The 21,242-nt window shown below is 38.0% G+C and overlaps 1 protein-coding gene across 2 annotated transcripts in view; it reads left to right on the top strand.

Moving 5' to 3' along the window:
• The window catches only part of nav3 (neuron navigator 3), a 150,926-nt gene that overhangs the window by 93,822 nt on the left and 35,862 nt on the right, over positions 1-21,242 (top strand). For both annotated transcript variants that reach the window (XM_084110693.1, XM_084110694.1), the window contains exons 10-12: positions 265-373; positions 8,340-8,708; positions 9,968-10,099. In XM_084110693.1, the coding sequence (XP_083966819.1) occupies positions 265-373; positions 8,340-8,708; positions 9,968-10,099 (610 nt within the window). The remainder of the gene's footprint in view (positions 1-264; positions 374-8,339; positions 8,709-9,967; positions 10,100-21,242) is intronic.

The raw sequence follows: 21,242 nt of genomic DNA, 5'->3' as shown, positions 1-21,242 counted from the left end.
AAGTGGTGTCATAGCGCATGGATTACTCTGTGCTCCGCGAAAAAGTGATGACCGTGAAATCTGTCCCTTTATCCCATCAGCTGCACAGCAGGCTGTAACTTCAGCATCTAAGTTGACATGCAAGAGCAGACAGCCTCCTCTCACTAACCGCTGGCCACAGCATGTTTGACTGGTTCATATGCCGAATCTGTTTTGCCTTCCAGACTATTTACTAGCAAGCGTCTGTAACAGGGTAACCAATGTTTTCTTTTCTTTGTCCACCAGGGGAGGATCCAGAGGCTAGACGGATGCGTACAGTGAAGAACATCGCCGATCTGAGACAGAATCTCGAAGAAACCATGTCCAGTTTACGTGGGACGCAGATAAGCCACAGGTGAGTGTTAGTTCATCATTAGTTAGTTCATCATTCAAAATATTGGTGGTGAAGCTGGTGGACCAGTATGGTCTTACTTGGGAAGCTTTTTGCAATGAGCCTTATCCATTAAGATATATATATCAGTTGAGTAAAACATAATAAAAGTAAGTTCATTAGTTCCAAAAAGTGACAGCTGCACTTTTGAAAAACTGGGACTCTTTTGCCAATTTAATTTCTTTAAAGATAGAGCTCAGCTTGGCACTCACAAACAATGCAAACCCTCACTGTGCCAACATCTTTGCTAACAAAGACGCTCACCAATCTCATTGTGAAATGAAAACTGCTCTCTATTTTTGACGAGATAATCATTTATTAAAACCATATTGCCTGTAAGACCCAAATTCCCAAACACACAATTACTGAAGAAAATACTTAAGCGTAACCACATTTGTCCGGCTCTGGGATGGCCTATTTCTGCGACTCTCTCTTTATCTCACTCACAATGTGAACGTAATTTCACAGGAAAGTGGTTCAGAGGCAGCGCTCTGACATGACAGATGGTGTTGGCCCATTCTCTCTTTCCCTCATGGGGAGCATCTTCTTTGGAAATCAATGCTTGGCCTTTTTGTTTTTTTTCACAGCACATTGCTTCTCAAAGGAGCCAAAAAGGCGTTAGACACTTCCTCACACTCCCTCACCGTAAGCCTAACCAGTAAAGAGCCCATGAATCAAAAAACTCCAACCTTTCTTTGTATGGAGTTCATAATGCTTAGATGTATATGTTGTTGATGCACGGCTGTCAGGCTGTGTACTCGATGAATGAAGATGAGGAAAAAACTATTAATCACTGTGACAAACTGAACAAAGTAATTCAGGGCAAGACAACAGACTTTATAGAAACAACAGACTTGCAAAGACTGAAAGATAGCGATCCAGCTAATTGTAGGGAAGAGCTCCATTTTCTCCATTGTGACATCGTTCGGTCGTCAGGAATTTGACCTGCCGTTTTCTGAGACGTTGACCCACTATGTGCATTCCATCAAACATCATACATCTCGCAGGAGCTTTTGAAATTGACTTCCATTTATCTCTAAACATACAGTACCATATGGTTGGTATACAGAAGAGTATAGAGTATCCATGTTCTTTCAGAAACTCCTGCACACACGTATTCACTGCAGTGCTGGGAACGCCACAAAGCTCTATTGATCTGAACCTGTGTTTGTGTTTGGAAGGTTCTCAGACCTTAAATATTGTATTGATTGATGTTAAAAAAATAAAATAAAAAATAAATCCTCAGTATATGAGTTTGGGATCTTCAAGGTCAATACAGCATCTCAAAGAAAATGAAAATCCCATCCAGACTTCATGGGGATTTATTTGATGGAAACTCATTATAAATACTATACAATATACTGTATAGGCAGACTAAGTCTGTACACTATGTGAAAAAATTATCCCATATTTTCATTGTAGTCTCAGACCTTTGGGTACCACTGTATATATTAATGCAATGTAATTATAACAAATAAGATGTAGGCTACATAAAACTGCTGAAATTAATTTATTGCATATTTTACACAGTGTTTGCCTAAAATTCACTAAAACATGTGCATTATGAATTGATAAAAAATGTCAAAAGATTTCAGAACAGCTCCTGTTAATTAGCAAGCGTGCATGATTATACTTCCTGATGTAAGAGGATGTTGAAATAAGCTCTAGCACTTTCTCACCGGTAGCTTTTATAATCGTGTTTCCATTTCATCAGGCCATTTGATTTCAAGCCGCTCGTTCAAGGTATAGCAGAGGAGGATGGCAGACTCAGAATAATGCTGCAGTCTTACCCTTACCCAGTAGCGGTAGCATGTTGCTAAGAGACAGGGGTTGTCGAAAAGACGAGACATCAGGAATATATATAGAGGAACTGTCAGCTGTCATGAGGAGTGACATCAGAGAGGAAGATAAATGCTGGTGACTTGGCCAGAGGGTGATTCGAGAGATCAATAGATTATACAGAGCAACCTGCCGAAATGTGCTGCATCCAGTGACGTTTACTAACTCGAGATTCATGATTTATGTTCTTAGCGAGCCATAAACCTCAGCTCATACACTTCCTGTTGGCTTGGATTTGTAGACGAAAAAGGAAGTCATTGTTTCTTAGTTGGTCTGGGTTCTTTATTCAACACTATTGGGAGTAGTACACGTGTACCGTACTGCAGGGACGCTCACATTACACAGTTCAGCAGCCACTTTTAGAAAATACTGGGTGACTAGAGGGCAGTGAATAAAATGACTTTAAAATGACCAAAAAGTCTGTTACTGCACACCAGTCAGTGATGATGATGATGGTATTTCCATATTATTATGTTTTGCTTCTTGATTATGGGAATACTTTACAATAAAATTTAATTAATTAATATTAGGTGTGATGAACTAACAATAAACAATACTTTGACAGCGTGTATTTTTTATTTTATATTTAGAATGATATAAATCAGTGTTATTTTAGAATTATTTATATACTATTATAGTAGTTATTAATATTTTCAATTAGCGTTATTTTAAAGGGGACCTATTATGCAAAATTCATTATTACATGGTGTTTGAACATAAATGTGTGTCGGCAGTGTGTACACAACCACACTATAATGGTAAAAGTCCACTCACCACTCACTTTTTAATACCCATAAATCATAATCAGTGTTTTAGAATAAGCCATTTGCAGTTTCTATGCAATGTGACATCACATTGTTTAGGCCCCGCCCATGCTGACGGACTCTGCCCTATTAGCATAGACCCCGCCTAGCCTGGGTTTCCCCATGCTGCCTTGCGCGCAGTGCGATTTTATTCACGCTGCTAGGCAGCCTGGACACCATGGACCAGATTTTCCCCTCAAAAAGGGAACCAATCACAGAACGGGGAGGGAGCAGCAAGACGATGACGACGTCTATGCGACACACCGAAGCAGTTTGTTTATATCTATGGATCCAACATGGCAGCAGACGCGAAGTTACCTTTCGATGCAGCCTTAGATAGTGTTCTAAGTAGTTTAGTCGCTGAACGCCATCGTGTACACATAAATCTCTGACCCATCGTCTTCTTCCTCGTCGAATTTCTGTCACTCTACATGCGTCATCTGGTATAATTGAAACGATTGGCTATGAGCTACGTACAGGCGCATTTGATAGACATTCGTAGCACCCAATAAACGGCTCTGGGCATTCGTAAACCACGCCTCAAATACGAGAAAATTAACATGTGGTTCCCAGACCACATCTCAATGAGACAAGGTCTGACGTTAGCCAGGCTAGACCCCGCCTGTCTAAAGTGAGCTTTACACAAGTCCGCCATGTTTATCTCCTCGCCAGAGCATTTAACAGCAGCATTCATGTAAGAAATGTATTCTTATTAAAGTTATTCAGTCAAGAGCAGTGAGTGATTTTCTGTTTTCCTTTTGTTGTTTGATTCATATTAACAGCAAATAGCACTAGGTACTGTATATTACACTGCTTTCACTTTAATACACAGATCTAAAATACACATGCAATTTATTTACTTGCTGTTTACGTTTACAGACGTAATTGACAGTGTTTATGTGAACTTTGTGTGTTTTTGACATAACTTTGAGTGTATTTGAGAGTTTAAGCACAATAAGACGTGAAAGAGAACTTTCAATGTCACGTGAGAACTGCAATGTCACGTGAGAGTGACCGCGATAGAGATGATAATCAAAAACAAAGAGATTTTTTTAGTTTGTCGCAGAGTATCCGAGGCAAGAGCTGTAAAGGCTCTGCCCTCTTCTGAAAGCAGGGTGGGGAGCAGAATCTCATTTGCATTTAAAGATACATGCACAAAAACAGCATGTTTTTCCCCCATTAGTACTTCAGTTATTTTAGTACTTCAGCTTACACTTATTTATTTCATTTTTTAAGTTTATTTTTCAATCAAATATTTTATTTTATTTCAGCTTTATTTCGATTACCCAAAATTATTTTTAGGGTTTTTTTAAAAAAATAAAAAATTATTTTATAGTTTTAGTTAGGGCTGTCAGTTAAACGCGTTATTAACGGCGTTAACGCAAACCCATTTTAACGGCGTCAATTTTTTTATCCCGCGATTAACGCCTAGCAAACTTTGTAGTTTTTTTTTTTTTTTGACATGCTTTTGCAACAACTAGTAACGTTAGTACAACACCACCGGATCTAGCTAGACCGGAAACAAAACAACAGGCACGCCGCACACACTTGTTTGGGCTTGCGAGCCGGCCAAAGAGTGGACGAGAAGCCGCGTCTATGGACAACTTGTATCGCACATCGGACGCGTACTTTCTCAGTTTATGGCCAGCAATAAAAGGTGTGTGTACACTCATAGAGAATAATGTGTTCGAATTTTAAATACGAGGCGCTGCGCTTCGCTTCTCGTCCAGTGTGCGACCCCCTTTAACATTATGTTTTGAGTGGATGAATGATGAGCGCGAGACGCCGAAATGGATGCCAATAAGATTCTGAATGGAAAGTTTAATTTTAAAAAAGTGGCCAAAATGTTTCAGTTGACAAGACCAAAGTAATCTGTGTGTTTTGTCATTGTGAACTGAGCTATCATTGCAGCACGTCCAGTCTGAAATGGCCTACTACTTGATGGCCAAGCACACTGATTCGCTGATGCGAATTCTCCACCCCCTCGTCAATATTAGGACCTCGTCAGTATTTCTTTCACCCTTTTATTGATGGACAGTGTTACATTGTGTGAGAGATTATTTGCTCCAAGTGAGAATGTTAGTGTGAAATTGAACACTACAGTATGCCAATGTTGATTTCAAAAAGAAACATTTGCTCAAAGCAAGCCGATCCACTTTTCCATGTTGATAAGAGCATTAAAATGAGAAAAAATAATGGGACAAAAAGAAATCAAGAGACATTTAGAATAGATAAAAATGTGCGATTAATTGCGATTAATCGCGAGTTAACTATGACATTAATGCGATTAATCGCGATTAAATATTTTAATCGTTTGACAGCACTAGTTTTAGTTGATGAAGACAATGCTGGTATAAGTGGCCATATTTGATGTATTATACAGGCACATGAATTTACTGTAGATTAATAAATGCTGTAAAAATGTTAATTGTTAGTTCAGGATATCTAATGCATAAATTCATGTCGACAATTCAAACCTTATTATAAAGTACCACAGTAATTACACAAGAAATATGAACTGCAAAACTTGAAGTATCCCTGCCCTCCTGCGTAAATCCATCTAATCCATTTTTTTGTTCAGTACTACCAAGTCAAGGCCCTCTTCTGTTTGTTTTTTTTGCTTGTGTATTTGTACATACATGCTTCTCATTTGTATTTGTCTTGTCCACAGATTTGCACCATTTATAAACAACAACAACCCAATAAACCGACCTAATGTATTCTGACTGTGAAATTCAATATTACTGTTCAAATATGTACGTGTTTGTTTCCTATCTATAAAAAACACCGGTCAGCCATGAGCGTGACCATCCCTGGCTTGGTATCCACCCTTCATTACTGCTGAGTCACAATTCTCTGGTGTATTTCATAACAAGAGCATCTACACACTTAATGCTGGTTTTAAATATACCACAGCACAACAGAATAACACTAGGCGGGAACGCTGTTTCTGTAAATTAGACCCTTGGATTTTTCAATACAAATCAATACATGTATCTTTGGTCTACTAATACTACTGTAGTTAGCTTTTTCACAGTACATGAAAGTGTATCTCTTTCGAAGGATGTTGTTAACCAGCTTACATGCTGGCTAACCACTAATGAGATTCGTTCTGAATGGACTTTGATGGAGAGGATATTAATATGCCGGTGCTGTAGTCATGACAACGTCGCCTTGGCGCTGATGACTTATTTGTTAAGTGACACTTGTTTTTGACCCCCTGCTGTTGTCCCTTCATGCGAATAACTGTCATTTTATTGGGGATTTTTTGGGTATATGCTTGTAGACATTATTTAAACAAGCTATTTCATATTCATGAATTTGTATATTTAATGATATTTATGTGTAATCTAAAATTGAATAGAACCTGAAAATGTACCCTAGAAATTGAAAATATGCCCGTAATGTGATTGTCTCACCACTAGAGAGAGCTGTTGCAGGACTGTCTTCTTGTATGACGGGTGTGTCATTATGGGCGTCTGCATTTGAGCATTTGTCCATATGTTGTTTTCTCACTCGTTCCCGCATCAACAAGCTTGTGAATGTGTGGAGACACCTATACACACATCAGTTCACACATTTATATTCACACAATCAAAGACATACATGGAGCACTTAACAAAGGTCAGGAGGTCAGACTGAAGTTTTGCTCGCGGTAACACGCTTGTTGATGGGCTGATGCTAGTTGAAGTGAAAGATGAGAATAGCTTCCATTTTATGGAGAGCAGAAATCAAGCACAACCACATTGGCAATCTTTCTGCTTCAGCTGGGTCCTTCACACCACGCTGAACACTCACAACCTACAGATAGAAGACCTGCTGTGGAGAGAGACTCTATCTATCTATCTATCTATCTATCTATCTATCTATCTATCTATCTATCTATCTATCTATCTATCTATCTATCTATCTATCTATCTATCTATCTATCTATCTATCTATCTATCCATCTATCTTCATGTAGGTTATAAATTAAAAAATCTGTACAATATATTGTTTTTTCCAAAAACTTCATACTGTAGCTTCATATTGAAGATCATTTTTATTTTAGTTTGTTTTGGAATCGCTGAAATAAAAACTAATGATTGGTAAAACTGGAAATAAACTAAAATAATTGACTAATACCACATATATTATTAGCTATTTATTTTTGTTTAATATCAGTTTTCCAAATCATACTAGTTATGAATATGACAATGAAGGATCAACATCAATGCAGAATGGTATTACTTTCTGATAACAATGGTACTACCACAGGGTAGACTCAAAATATAAAAGTATTGGAACCATTAAAGGTGAAGTGTAATTTATTCACCATTGTGGAGCCAAACTGAATTGGAATCTGTGGATTGGAGCTTTCTTCTGTGTATTGGAGAAGAACGCTATCCATTAGCATTTCTATTCACCTCAATGGCATTTGCTCTCCTAGTATTTACTACAATTTAAAGGTTTGGGGTCACTCAGACTTAAATATATATATATATATACTTTTACTCATAAGGATGCATTAAATTGATGAAAAGTGGCAGTAAAGACATTTATAATGTTGCAAAAGATTTCTATTTCAAATAAATGCTGTTCTTTTTTTAACCTTCTATTTATTGAAGAATCCTGAAAAAAAAAGCACGGTTTCCACAAAAACAACCGTTGATAATATTAAGAAATGCTTCTTGAGCAGCAAATCATCATATTAGAATGATTTTTGAAGGATCATGCACCGAAGACAGGAGTAATGATGCTGGAAAGTCAGCTTTGCCATCACAGGAATAAATTACATTTTAAAATATATTTAAATAGAAAACTATTATTTTAAATCATAATATTATTTCACAATTTTTTATCAAATAAATCTGGCTGAGTGAGCAGATTTTCTTTAAAAAACATAAAAAATCTTACCAACCCTAAACTTTGGACCCCATGAGTGTAATTTGAAATCTGCCATCTTTCCTCATAGGCACAATAGTTGTGGAGCAAATCATCTTGTCAAACACATTTGTGTAAGTCAGCCAGTTTGAAAGTTTTTTGCACCATGCCAATATTCAAGAGAGTAGGTGGATATTTTAAACTCCAAACTTTGCTTTAGAAACAGTGCTGCATTGCAGGGTACAGATTGGTCCTCAAACTGTCAAGCAAACTCCTCACCTTGGCACAGGTGTTAGATATGTACGCCTTTAAAAGGCAAGTCAGCTGTTTCAGAAGCAGGATATTGATCTAATTACCCAAATCCGTCTGCAGTCCCCAAAATCTCTCCTCTAATCTCCTTCTCTTCCTCATTTTTTTCTTTGTAGTACCCTTGAGACAACATTCGACACCACTGTAACTACAGAAGTGAACGGTCGTGGCCTCCCCGCCCTCTCGAGCCGCTCTTCCCCCATGTCTTGGCGTCTCGCCCAAGGGTCCAATCCTCGTCTTCAGGCCGGCGATGCTCCTAGCTTCACCCCGCCCAGATCCAGTGCTGGCACCACTGGTCGCTATGGTGACTCATCGAGGTTGTTATACACTGCCCCCCTGAGGAGAGCGGCGGCCTCAGGGGTTCGAGGGTCAGAGCCGGGGGAGAAAGGTGGGGTTTCTGAGGCAGGACCAGAGGTGGACGTGACCGGATACGGGAGCGATGGGGACATACTCGCCAAGAATGTACATGCAGACGATATCAGTGGGTAAGAAACTACGAAATTAGAAACCACATTGGATTACAAACCATGAAGAAACAGCATCTTTTTGGGGGTGTTTTTCAAGAAATTAATGCTTAATTGGTACTCTGCAAGGACAAAAGTGACAGTAAAGACATTTAATGTTATTCTTTATAATCATGAAAAAATCATGAAAAATATAGTTTTTTTTTCTACATACATAAACTAAACAATGATATTCTCATAGTTTAAGCAGACCAGTCAAACAATCGATCACTTTTTCTGTTGCTGTATGCAGTGTTCATAAACAGAAGGCTGTTTAAAAAAAATATGATCGATTTATAACATTGATGTTCATTCCATCAAAGCAGAGAGGGAGTACAGCTGTTTCTCAATATCCTTATATGGGTGAGAAACACTTATACACCACCATATGTCTCTGTTTGGAGGAATAGCTCAGGGTCACATATACATCACTGTGTGATGCACTATTGCTTTTTGCCCTTGCTGTCTCTATGCTTATAAATAGACGGAGAGAGAAAAATAACACTAGAAATGAAGTCTATAAGAGACTGATTCACACGGGAACCAAAGTATGTACCTGAACCTGAAGAAACTCGCATGAAAGTAATGGATTTGGGGATACTAAACACATTGAAGCTCAAACCTGCAGGCAGTGCGTCTGCTTAAAACAGCATTTAGCTGAAGTATTACACTTATTATCGGAACGCTAATATTTTGTACTCTCTAATCTGTGGCATGTTTTTAATTCACTGATTCTCATCAAATAGTATTACATACTGTAAGTAAAATTATGCTTGCATAGATGCACAACGCAACATTTTTAGTAATTTTGTCATGTTAAATAATAATAAAATATTTGTTATATATATACTATTGCTGTAATAAAAGGCCTAAAATTAAATTTCCCCTAAAATTAAATTATACAGTATTTATTCTTACATTCTGTGGAACAGGAGAAATTTTGAAGAATGTTAATGCTGCTCTTTTCCATATAATGAAAGCTGATGTCAAGCAGCCATCAAGCTTCAGAAATGACAACAAAAGTAGTTCATAATGCTCATGCATTGTATTTGAAGTCTTTAGCTCTCAAATATCATTTGTGCTACTGCATAAACTTGCAAGAACCAATAGCATAACTCTAACAAACATGGTCAAATCTAGCAACAAAGTTGAGTAAATGATGAAAAATGAACCTCACTTATATTAACCCCCAAAGGCTCACAGATAATAGTTCACTGTGCATTTGTTGTTTAACCATTAAGGTATCACACAGACGGAGGTCTTTACTCTCGGAATGTCGACCTTTACTCTCGAAATGTTGGTCGCCCACCTGAGATGACGCCAGCTCGAGAGGTTGTTCAAAAAGGAGTCAAAGAGATGCAAGGGGAAGACAGGTAAGACTTCCTGTTATGAATCAAACAAATAGTAATCATTCATCAATATTTTTTTTGTAGATATTTCCTGTAATATCTTAAATGTGTACATTCACAAAACTAGCTGTACTGTGTGATTCAGCATTAGAGATAGTGGATTTCCACACATTTAAGGTCTCTGACAGACTATGAAGCAGCCAAGTGCTGACCGGTTGAGGGGAAAGCTCATTTAAGAAAGTAAGAAGTTGTGACAAGATTTAAATGAACGTGTGACATTTTCCGTAACTGTGGAAAATTGGCAAAATGTTAGAAAATGGAGTTCATTACATTGCTGGTCTCCTTCACCGTGTCATTTGATAATAGAACCCATAAAAATGTTTTAGCAGAAGCTCTAATCCAAGTGATTTATATGAATGTAACTCTTTGAGGACTTTAGCAGAGTTCAGATCAGGTGATGAATGAGATTCAGCGATTGACGGACCTGATACCACTTTTCTTTGATCAATGAGCTGCTTCCTGTGCTGGATGAGAGCAGATATTAATAATGACTGGGAGTGATTCTAACTGATGAGGTCCAGACGGTATCATAGCGGCCTGCCAATCACATCAAAACCTACATCTTGTCTGCCGTCAAGCAGATTTAAATTATTTCAGCCTTTTTATTATTATATTATGTATAATAGTAATAATAAAAAAAGTACAAAAATAAATAAATACCGATATATATATCTATATATATATCTATATCTATATATATATATATATATATATATATATATATATATAGGGATCATCCATGGCTAGCTGTGCATGAAACGATTTTAATGCACGATGTGGAGGCAAAGAACCACCCGACACATAGTACATTCAAATTGTTTAATGCACAGCTAGCCATTAATTATCCTGATTATACCATGGTCATTTGCCTGCACTGACAAGTTAAAGCTGTTATTATTGTTTGCTGCGCAATTTTTGACCGGAAGGATAATAACTGATATTTCCATCAGTTACTGCTCGTTAGATCTACCATTCTCCCAACTTTGAATCAGACACAGAGATAAATTAGCGTGGTAACATTACATTTATTTTAATGAATTAATTATTGCATTTCTTTGAATTAATATTGATATTGAGAGAGAGAGAGAGAGATGCGTGTGTGAATTATCTGTGTCTTCAGCATCTCTCTACTCTCACACTCTGAAGCTGTGAGTTTAATTACGTCAAAAAGAGCAATGTTATCCCCTCTTTTGCTGAAAAATATAATGTAGTGATTCAGTATAGACTTTTATTAACAAAAGTAGTGTGGCAGCATTGATACATGTCTGTGCTCCTGAATGTTTCTGTGTGTGCGCAGCGCAATCTCCGATCTCTGTGTGTGAGTGATCTCTGTGTGTGAGTGATGTATGTGTGTGTGCAGCGCATTAATATAGAACGGTGATTAAGCTGACTGGAACTACAGCCAATGAGAATCGAGTATTCTGACAGACCATGATGTATATACTGTATATATGGTTAAGTTTTGGATGGGCAACTCTAAATTTTGTAAATGAAGATATCAGAATAGTAGATATTTTACAAGTCGTTTAGGGTTGTACATGTAAAGTCGTAATTAATTCTGAGAACTAGATGAAATATAGGTGTGCTAAACAATATGTTTACTTGTCCCTAGTAGTTCCTCAAAAGTGGTTCCTTCAATATATTTTCAATGAGAAGCCCCGATGTAAACATTTTGTATTTATTTATTTATTTATTTCCATACACAATAACCAGTATGGCCTGAGACTACAGTACCTGCTTCTTGGTTTGGAATTTTTGAGCTGTTTCCTTTCCTCATCAGTGTCAAGTGTTATTCACAACCAAAAAATTCAGTACAACGGCACAGTCTCAAGCCTCAGGGAGGCACTGTATTTTAGTCTTGCCTCCGGTAACAGTCAGTTACTCTGTTGATAAGGATCAGCTGTGCTGAAGGTCCCCAGACTGAACCTCGGTCCCCAGACTAATGAACCCTACCTGTCCAGAGGGGATGTGATTGAGAAAAATTGTCAGCTCAGGGCCCCTGCTACTCTGGATTGGCACTGGAAAGTTACTCTCTCTCTTTCTCTCCTATTCGTATAGCTTTCACTCTTTAAGCAGTTTATTTTAATAGCAGCTCACATATTCTATTGCTCTGAATGATTACTGAATGTTTAGTAGTCAGTACCTGTGTGTTTTATGGTTAGTATTTCACCGACCCCTGATTCCCTGACCAATTACCAGCTCTAATTGGGAATGTAAACATGATCCCGGTGCGCTTGTTCTCTGTGCGATGTGATGTTATAGGGTGGAGAGAGCAGGAGGTTCCAGAGGGACTCATTACAGTTGCTGCTTAATGTCGTTCCAGTCCGTCTCTGACTCTTCCTTGCAATGCACTTAAAATCTACAGCTAAACCCATCACTCTGATTTTGGCTGCAGAAATCTGAATAATACTGTTAATTAATAAAAAATGATGTGAAAATATATGCTGTTTTTGATATATCAGTAGTGTTGCTAAGGATTATGGGTTTGGGATTTGAACAGACCCTTAATCATCTATCCTATCCTATTACATTATATTATATTATAAGGAGTTATATGTAAGCCTCGTTTCAGACTTGAACTAGCATCGCCCTACACGAGCATCAAGGCTGAATTGTCGACATATGCAATTGATATTAGCAACTAATATCATTGCTTCACATGCTGGAAGCTCACTAACTTTCATCTGTTTGAATAAAAAAGCCAGTCAGTAGCGTGTTTGCGTATTGGCAGTGTGTAGTAGCGTAATTGGGGCTGTCATATGCTTTGAGCGGCCATCTGTGTGTAGTACCTCAAAGAGTGTGACTGCTGAGATTTGGGCATTTAAACAAAGCTCACTCCATCTCTCTCCTGCTGTGGCGTGTAGCTCAGTTTGAATCCCTCAGGCTGGGGAAAATTAGATTATTTCAATCTGCTGTTGCCCTTTTAAAACCCTGACTGCTGAATAAGCAGCGACGCAGCCCGGCCAACAGCAACACGTCTCCCGTATAATGGCAATCATTTTGCGTCGTAGAAATCCGGTCTGAAGTACAAAAGTGGGCTACTGCTGCTACTAAATCTTAATCTCACAGTGTTGTTTTTAGTAATCCTGTAATAATATTCATTAAAAAGACAAAAGATTGCGTTGACTTGCAGGAAACAGGTCACATTACTGTCATAAAGCCATTGCAGGCTGAATGTTGTGGGAATTTATTGCTTGTCTAACAAAAAGTTATATACTGTACGTCTCATTGTGGTGATGTCAGTTGCCATGCGATTAATCCAATGGTTGCTAAAAGTCTTTGGCTATAAATACACCCATCATGCAACATAGATGAGGCATGGCTAGCGGCAGCTCTGTGAGAAAGCAGGACCAGTACGACGGCGCGCAGACATGAATAAGTAAAACCCTTCACTTTCAGACTCAGAGAAAGAGAAAGAGGTTGGCTTCTTATGACAGCTTGCTCTGCATTTTTGTACTTGAAAGGAACGCTTTGGGGATCGGTTTGTGTTTATTCGTGAGAAGGGAGTGAGAGCAAAGGGTTTGTGTCTGTTTGAAGGACTGATGCTAAAATGATCTGTGGTTTTGTTATTCTGTGGTAAACAGCGGGAGGATTTTGTAGTGATTTGATTTTACAGTCATTGACAAAGATTCCTATTAGACAGAAGAGGTTTTGTGACTGATTCCGTATTTGAAGACATGAGTCAGACTCCTGCGCCTTCATTCATCACAATAAAATGGAGTCATGGAGTTCTTTCAGGTTATAGATGAACACCTTACTATCTCATTTGGTGCAGGAAATCACTCACTAATTGAAATTCATTTGCCCGCTTTCCATGGATGACTGTTCTTGCCCTGTTCCCAAAAGCTGCTTCTTTAACTCATTATTGATTCTTTACCATTAGATTAAAAAGGAAATGTTTTTATATTTAAACCCCTCTTTTATTACATAGAAACTATCAGATGGTAGTTCAGTAACTGCTCTGTTTCAGTAAGTCATTCCTAAGTTGATCTGATGCAAGTTTTTTAGTATTTTTGACTGATTCACTAGACAAAGCATCTCAAAAGATGATTTGTTCATGAATCGGACTGCATTGATTGTGCTAAATGCTTGTGTTTGTGTTAGGGATGTCCCGATCCGATCATGTGATCGGAAATCGGGCCCGATCGCGTGTTTTCAGACTCGATCGGAATCGGACGTTACCTCCCGATCAGGACTCGGATATATATGTATTTATATTCTCATTATTTTTTAACACCTCTATTATGCGGTGACACAGAGTTACGGCGGTTTCACACTGCACGCGTTATTAGAGTGTAAGCAGCGCAGGAGCAGTGCGTATGGTGAGCAGGAGCAGGACACGCGCGTTTTGCTTTCATACTGGCAGCGTTTGTCACGCGCGGCTGAACCGCGGGTTGTGTACAGACAGAGTCTATAATGGATAAGTTGGCATTGCTTTTTTTCGTTTTCAAATACATTTAAGAGAAAAGACTTGTCAAGAAGCTTATTTTATTAATAATTTCATTTATATAACTTTTGGTTCATCTTTGTTTTTATTGTTATGGCAACAAGTTTGTTTTTGGACATTTGTTTTCTTTTTAAATTGCTGTTGGTCATTTGATTGACTGTTTAAAACACAATAGATATCATCAATGCACTTTTTGGATAAAACTGCGGTGTATTTTGGCCATGATCAATGTATTGTCACTTTAATTCAGCAAAAGCGGCGCAGCAAAAATAGACTCGGCGCCGAAACGATCACGGCACTCCTGCTCTGCTCCTGCTACGCACTGCCGCGCCGCCTCTGCGTGCGGTGTGAATGCTCTAAAGCCTGGTTTAATCTGTTAACATGGGCGGCGAAAAAAATACGCGCTGCACGCTCTGCTAACAGTGCAGTGTGAAACCGGCGTAAGAGTTAGGAGTGCAGTTCCTAAAAGCACATTACTGGCTTTGCAAACACTGGCACTTTTATTTTTTATTTGTTTACATGCCTACCGGATATTTTAAGTTGAGGTGCTATTTGTTTATATATTAGACTTTTTTTTAATATTTACTGTTGCACTAAAGTCCAAAAGTGAAGAATTTATTTATTACTTGATTGTTCAAGCTACCTCACAGAAGTGCTCTGTTTGTTAACAGAGTTGTTGAATGTTAAAATAAGGTGAATTAAATAAAAAATAAGGAACATCCTGGATCTGTTTTTTTCGCTCTTCTTTATTCTTTTTTTTTTTTGCATTATAGAAGTATCGGATCGGGACTCGGTATCGGCAGATACTTAAAATCAAATGACTCGGACTCGGACTCGAGGGCAAAAAAACCTGATCGGGACATCCCTAGTTTGTGTTGTCTTATGCACAAGATGCATTGTTTGTTTACTGTCTTCTGTAAAATGTAATAGACTACTTGTACAACTATTTCCGCGTTCTTCTTATTACTACTCGTGAGTTTCCGGTTACAGCGTTCAGCGCAGTACAGACGGTTACTCACGAGAACGCAGATCATTACTGCGTTTTATGGCTGACACTTGATTAAAACAATTAATCATGTTCTCTGCGTGTTAACATGAATTATCTTGAACCTGCTGAGATGTTCCTATAAATATATTTTCTTTCCAACTTTTAGTGGAGAAAAAATCTATTTCTCCACTAACCTGCTGCAGTCCAGTGCTCGTATTCTCATCTTACTGATCATAGTTCATTACCTGTTTACATTTTTAAATGAATTTGAGTGATAAAAAAGGATTGCAAATAAAAATGTTCCGTTGAGTTTGGAAAATTCTTAATGTCCAGATTTTTAAATCTTCCTGTGGACACTCATTCTGAGTGGCGTTTAGTCAACTAGATACCTGGAGCACATTGAAGATATACCTAACTGGAAAAAAGTTTTTGTTTGACAAAAATGTGTCACAAAACTCAGTGTTAGTAGTCAATTCTATCAAGCTGTAGATTTAGCCTGTTTTGATTCAAAAATTCATATGAGGGATTGGTAATATTTTCACCTTCAGAATCCATCTGATGGATTAGCTCAAAGAAGTTTTTCAAAACATGGGTCAAAAACATTTATTTGTGTAGAAAATACATCAACTATATAAGGTGTGTTTAATTTTATGAAAGAGGTCAATTGCTGATTAAAAAGTTGATAGGTGCTTTTGATACCCTTTTTCCGGGAGTATGTTTGTCTCTGTATTTGAAGTCTCCAGTAACACTTTGCAATATCCGACAATATCCCATGTCACGACTCCCCGTACTCAGCCCCCCTGCCAACCTTCTGGGTTGTCTTTCCTTCCTGCTGCAGTCAAACCATCCATCAAAGTCCACCAAATCCACTATAATCTGACTCTAGACAGTTTGAGGTCAACCAACATGGTTTCTTTCCTCAGTAGTAACAGGTTAATAACATTTAGTTTACTCTTGAGCATTTTCTGACTAATCCATCCTCATTTGTTGGTGTGCCTATGTAAATCTCCTCTCTTCTAACTCCCCAGGGATGTTAAATAGTAACTAAATAGAGAAAGCTGCTCAGATACTGATTTTGTTGTTCAGCACTTTTAAGTTTTGAACTTCAAGCCACAAGCATTTACAGAAGAGTAGAGTAATTACTGCGTGTTCACCTGGGATAAACCCTGAAGAGTGCTGCCTCAGTATTTCAATATTCCTTTTTGTCCTTTATGTGTCTTTAATTCTAAGTTTCTGTAGTACTGTAAGACTTAAGGCTAAATGTAAAAGAATAGCAGATTCCACGCCACAACTATAACTGTGACGGCACAGAGAAACAATATCGTTGGAATCACTTTGAGTATTTTTCTTCCAGCTGATGAATGAAACATTGACAGCCAATCAGAATCCATCCTGCTTTAAAGAGCATAAACAAGCAGCAGACAATAACTTTAGTGCACTTATCATAAACAGTATGTTATCACGTGTTGGTGTGGACGCTAATATATTTATTGTTATAGTTATCTTTATAGTTATCGTTCTTGATGTGTAATGGGCCTTTAAACTTGATGTGGACACATTAGCTCTACTTCAAAACTTAGTGAGATGCCTACCTAGACAGCACTTTTAGGCAAAATTATGCCACCTTTTAAGATTTGTAATCTGTGTATTTTTTGTACTTCCTTATTTATAAAGCGCTTTGGATAAATTTAGCTTCGCAACTCCACTGGAATCAATTGTGAGTCAATTCTACGTTGAAGTATACTGCCTTTGTACAGCGTTGGAAATTAGATATGAATCAGATATGGCAACTCTGACAAGGTCATTTTTAACACCATTAGATGTTTCTGATGTGCTGGTCCTGATCAATACAGGAGCATGGTTGAGGAGCCATTGCTGCTCCATCTATGCCAAAACAATTGGCATGTTTTTCTAGAACAAATGATAAAAGAATTAAGCCATTCTTCCTCAGGTTGTAGAATGTCTGAATTTTGGGGATTCATACTGACTTCTTCATGCAGAAAGTGTGCATCTGTTCAGATAATGGATTTAATAGGAATACTCTGCTAGTGACAAACACTGCTCAAAGTCAGTAAGTAATTGAGTATTAGGACTGATCATTGCTCTGGGGATGTAAACAGAAACACTGTCCACATAAACAAACAAGAGGTTTCATTAGTGTCCAGGCAGAAAACCGACCAGCATTACTACATTATATAATGCCTAACTCAAGGGTTTTCAAACTTCTCAGTGCCAAAGTTCCTAAATATGAAAATCCTCTTGCGAAGGACTCCTACAGTATAAAGTCAGCTATATACTCATTTATGCTGTGTAAAAAAAAGTAGTAAGTGTGATATTAAAAAATGTGTGATGTTATTGTAGAAAGTCAAATGCAATTATTAATTACTAATTCACACTAATTGTTAATAATTCACATTGCGCATTTATATATACTGAGTGTGTGTGTGTCGCAAAAGATGGCAATATCCGAAATCCTTGTCTTTGTGGGGAGAATTTTTGGTCCCCATGAGGAAAACAGCTTATAAATCAGACTAAGTGATGGTTTTTGTAATGACATTTCTGTGATGGATAGGTTTAGGGTTAGCTGATAGAATATACAGTGTGTACAGTATAAAAATCATTTTGTCTATGGAATGTCCCCATAAAACATGGAAACCCAACGTGTGTGTGTGTGTGTTTGTCTATGTCTGTGGTGATTCTCACAGTCACCACACTCATTATGTTCATTAACTGTCCTATCCACACATTTTATGTCACACAATGAAGAATGCAGTTGAATGCCTGATTGTGGGTTTGTCTGTTTGAGAAATAGAGCCTCTACATCCCTCAGTGGTGCCAGTGTATTGATTTCCAGAAGTAAAGGGGTGTATCTGCAGCTCAGTTCTGCAGATTTCGGTGGCGGCTGGTTGTCGGTTTCCTCTGCAATGCAGAAGTCAAACACATTTTTTTTTTCACTCAAGCCAGTGGAGTGACGTTTGACTGTCCCTGCTTTCATAAAAGATGGCATTGTCATACTCTGCCTCCACAAGGTCATTTTATTCAAACTGATTTGATTAAGCTGAACAAATACAACAGCTGAAGAACATTTCACATTTTTTTTACTTTGAATGACGCATATTAAGGCCACTATGCATTTATTTAATCAAGAACATTAAGAATGTATTAATATGAGTCAGATATGTCTAGTTTCCAAAGGTTCAGCACATAAAGGTCATTGTGCATCATTTCCCTTGTGTTACCCAGCATGCAACTTCAAGTTTGACCCTGACTCTGACTTTGATTGGAGTCTGTGTCTTCTGGCAACGCCCCAGTTGGTTGAGGATGTCTGAAGCATTTCTCAGAGTGCATGATGGGCCCTGGGGAGGAGTGAGGTGTGGGGGGTGGGGTGGAGCTGTAAGAAGTGGCGAGATGTCGCTCTCTTGCCTCCAGCCCGTGTTTCGCAACCAAGCAGGTGGGTTGCATTCTTCCTCCATCTTCTTCCCCTCCTTTTTTTCTCTCTCCTCTGCTTTTTCTTCCTCCCCTGGAGCTACAGCATGACACGGGCAGCTTGCTGAAATCCAGACAGCATCAATCGCAGGGTGGTGAGTTAGTGTTCACCCTTTCGGCTCACTCGGGAGTCATCAATCACTGGTTTTGGGACATACTTTGGTATGTTGGTGACTCTAACAGGCTGGTCACCGTTTGTTTTAATATACAGCTAAGGTTCTAGATATGAACTTTAGGTTAGTACAGAATACTGTTTTCATTACAAATGTATGTTGATAAGACTTACTGGGTTAAATTGGATCATTCTTTATATTGTGTCTTTATATAAGTGTCAACATTCACAGAATGCTAATTGTTGTAAATTTTCCCTTTGGGGACCATTGGATAGCAGATTGTCTCTGTAAATGATTTTCTTTGCAATGAAAGTCATAAAAAGAATTTGCATGTTGTGGCCTTAAGACTTCTTATGCTAATCTTTGAATTCTTGTACTTAAGTGTTTGGGTGAAGAAACGAAGAAAATGAATGGCTGATGGCTACATGCTCTTAAAAAACTGCATTTGAATGGACTCAGTTGAGGTTGCTACATAGGACTGTTATGCAACCATACAGACGATGGTTAATTTCCTCTGGAAATATGTTGCTTTGCCATAATTAAGCCACAGCATGAAACATATTTAACAGACCAATAGACACAGCTAGTGATAAAGAAATTGATTTGTTTTGATCCACGTAGAATGCAAAATCTGGCTTTATTAAGTGTTATTGTTTCATGGTTCTTTCAACACTGAATATTTCATGAGAATGTTACTGTATGCCTGAATGGACGTTTGCACTGAACATCGAGTGAAAGTCAAGCGAATGCCGCCACTCATATTGTGAGGCGTTTTTATTAAAAAAACAACAATCCATGGAAGATATTCAGCCAGCCAATCACAGGTTCTAAAATCAACAGTCATGAAACATGTTTTACATATACAAGTGATTCAAGTGTAGGCGTTTTGACTAGTATTGCTGTCATAAATGGACCGGTGTCTAAGGACATGGTCCGACCGTCAGACACATCACAGATATGACAGCACAGAAAAGAATAAAATATTCAACCCATATGGGCAAGCTTTTAGGGCAGCTCTCTGGGGTCTTTATCCTGCTAGCAGCATTATTTCTGACTGTTGTTATAAAAACTATACTGAATCACAATGGAATCTTGTTGTATAGTCCCAATAAAGTATGCCATATTGTGGTAGTCTGCTGCCTCCTCCACAATTTAGTGCTTGATTTAATTTGTTAACTTGGACTAACTCTTAACAGGTAAAGAGACTTTTTTCATAGATATATTATGCATAGAGATAGTGTCCTATATGCGGGACAGGACAGTGAAGTAAAGCACAGGGCAATGCTCAGAAAATCTGCTAGGTATCTACTAAGTCACAATTCAGTTTAAATAAGAATGATTGGAACTAACAACATGCGTGGCCCTGTAAAACAGCAGTGGTTAAGTAAGAAGTATTTGTCTCACTATATGCAGAGAATGTAGCCACCCTAACCAACTAACCTGCCTACTGTATATTGCCTATTCCAGGATCCACCACTGTCTGTAGAGCATTGCATTTCTCAAGAATAATGTACCACCCACCCTAAGACTGTTCTGCTGAATTAACTGTGACAAATTTCAATCTTAAAAAACAAATGTTGAGCTAATTATTCCCTATTCATGAAAGCATTAATTGATATTATTATATATCATTATAATTGTTATGCATAAGAAGACAGCATTTGCTTCTAAGTGAAGAAAAAGGTATGCTGTTAAACAGTCAAATTGTTTAAATCTGACTTCAAAGTCATGTAATCTCAAACTGCACTAGAGGGGAACTCATTCCCAGCTCATTCTTCCATCGACATTGTGCTTCAATATATAAAATTTGTCACATTTCATTTCTCATGGTCAATTAACAGAAATATATATTTGAGAAATGGTGCCCATGTTAATGGTATTAATACTCAAGATATTGAGTATATGAAACATTCAAACCCCAAAGGTTTTTAACACCAACACCCAAAATTAGATCATGTATTTCCTACTTTCGGCATCCTGTGAAGTCACAAGAAGTGAAGGTTTAGTCACCATTCTGGCTGTATACCAGTGACATTCCTGCTGAAATCACTCTCTCAAAGCAGTGGGCACACT

Source organism: Abramis brama, assembly GCF_963993115.1.
Source record: "Abramis brama genome assembly, chromosome: 4".
Classification (NCBI taxonomy): Eukaryota; Metazoa; Chordata; class Actinopteri; order Cypriniformes; family Leuciscidae; genus Abramis; species Abramis brama.
The sequence above is the reverse complement of the archived record's forward strand: the minus strand, read 5'-3'. Positions and strand labels throughout refer to the sequence as shown.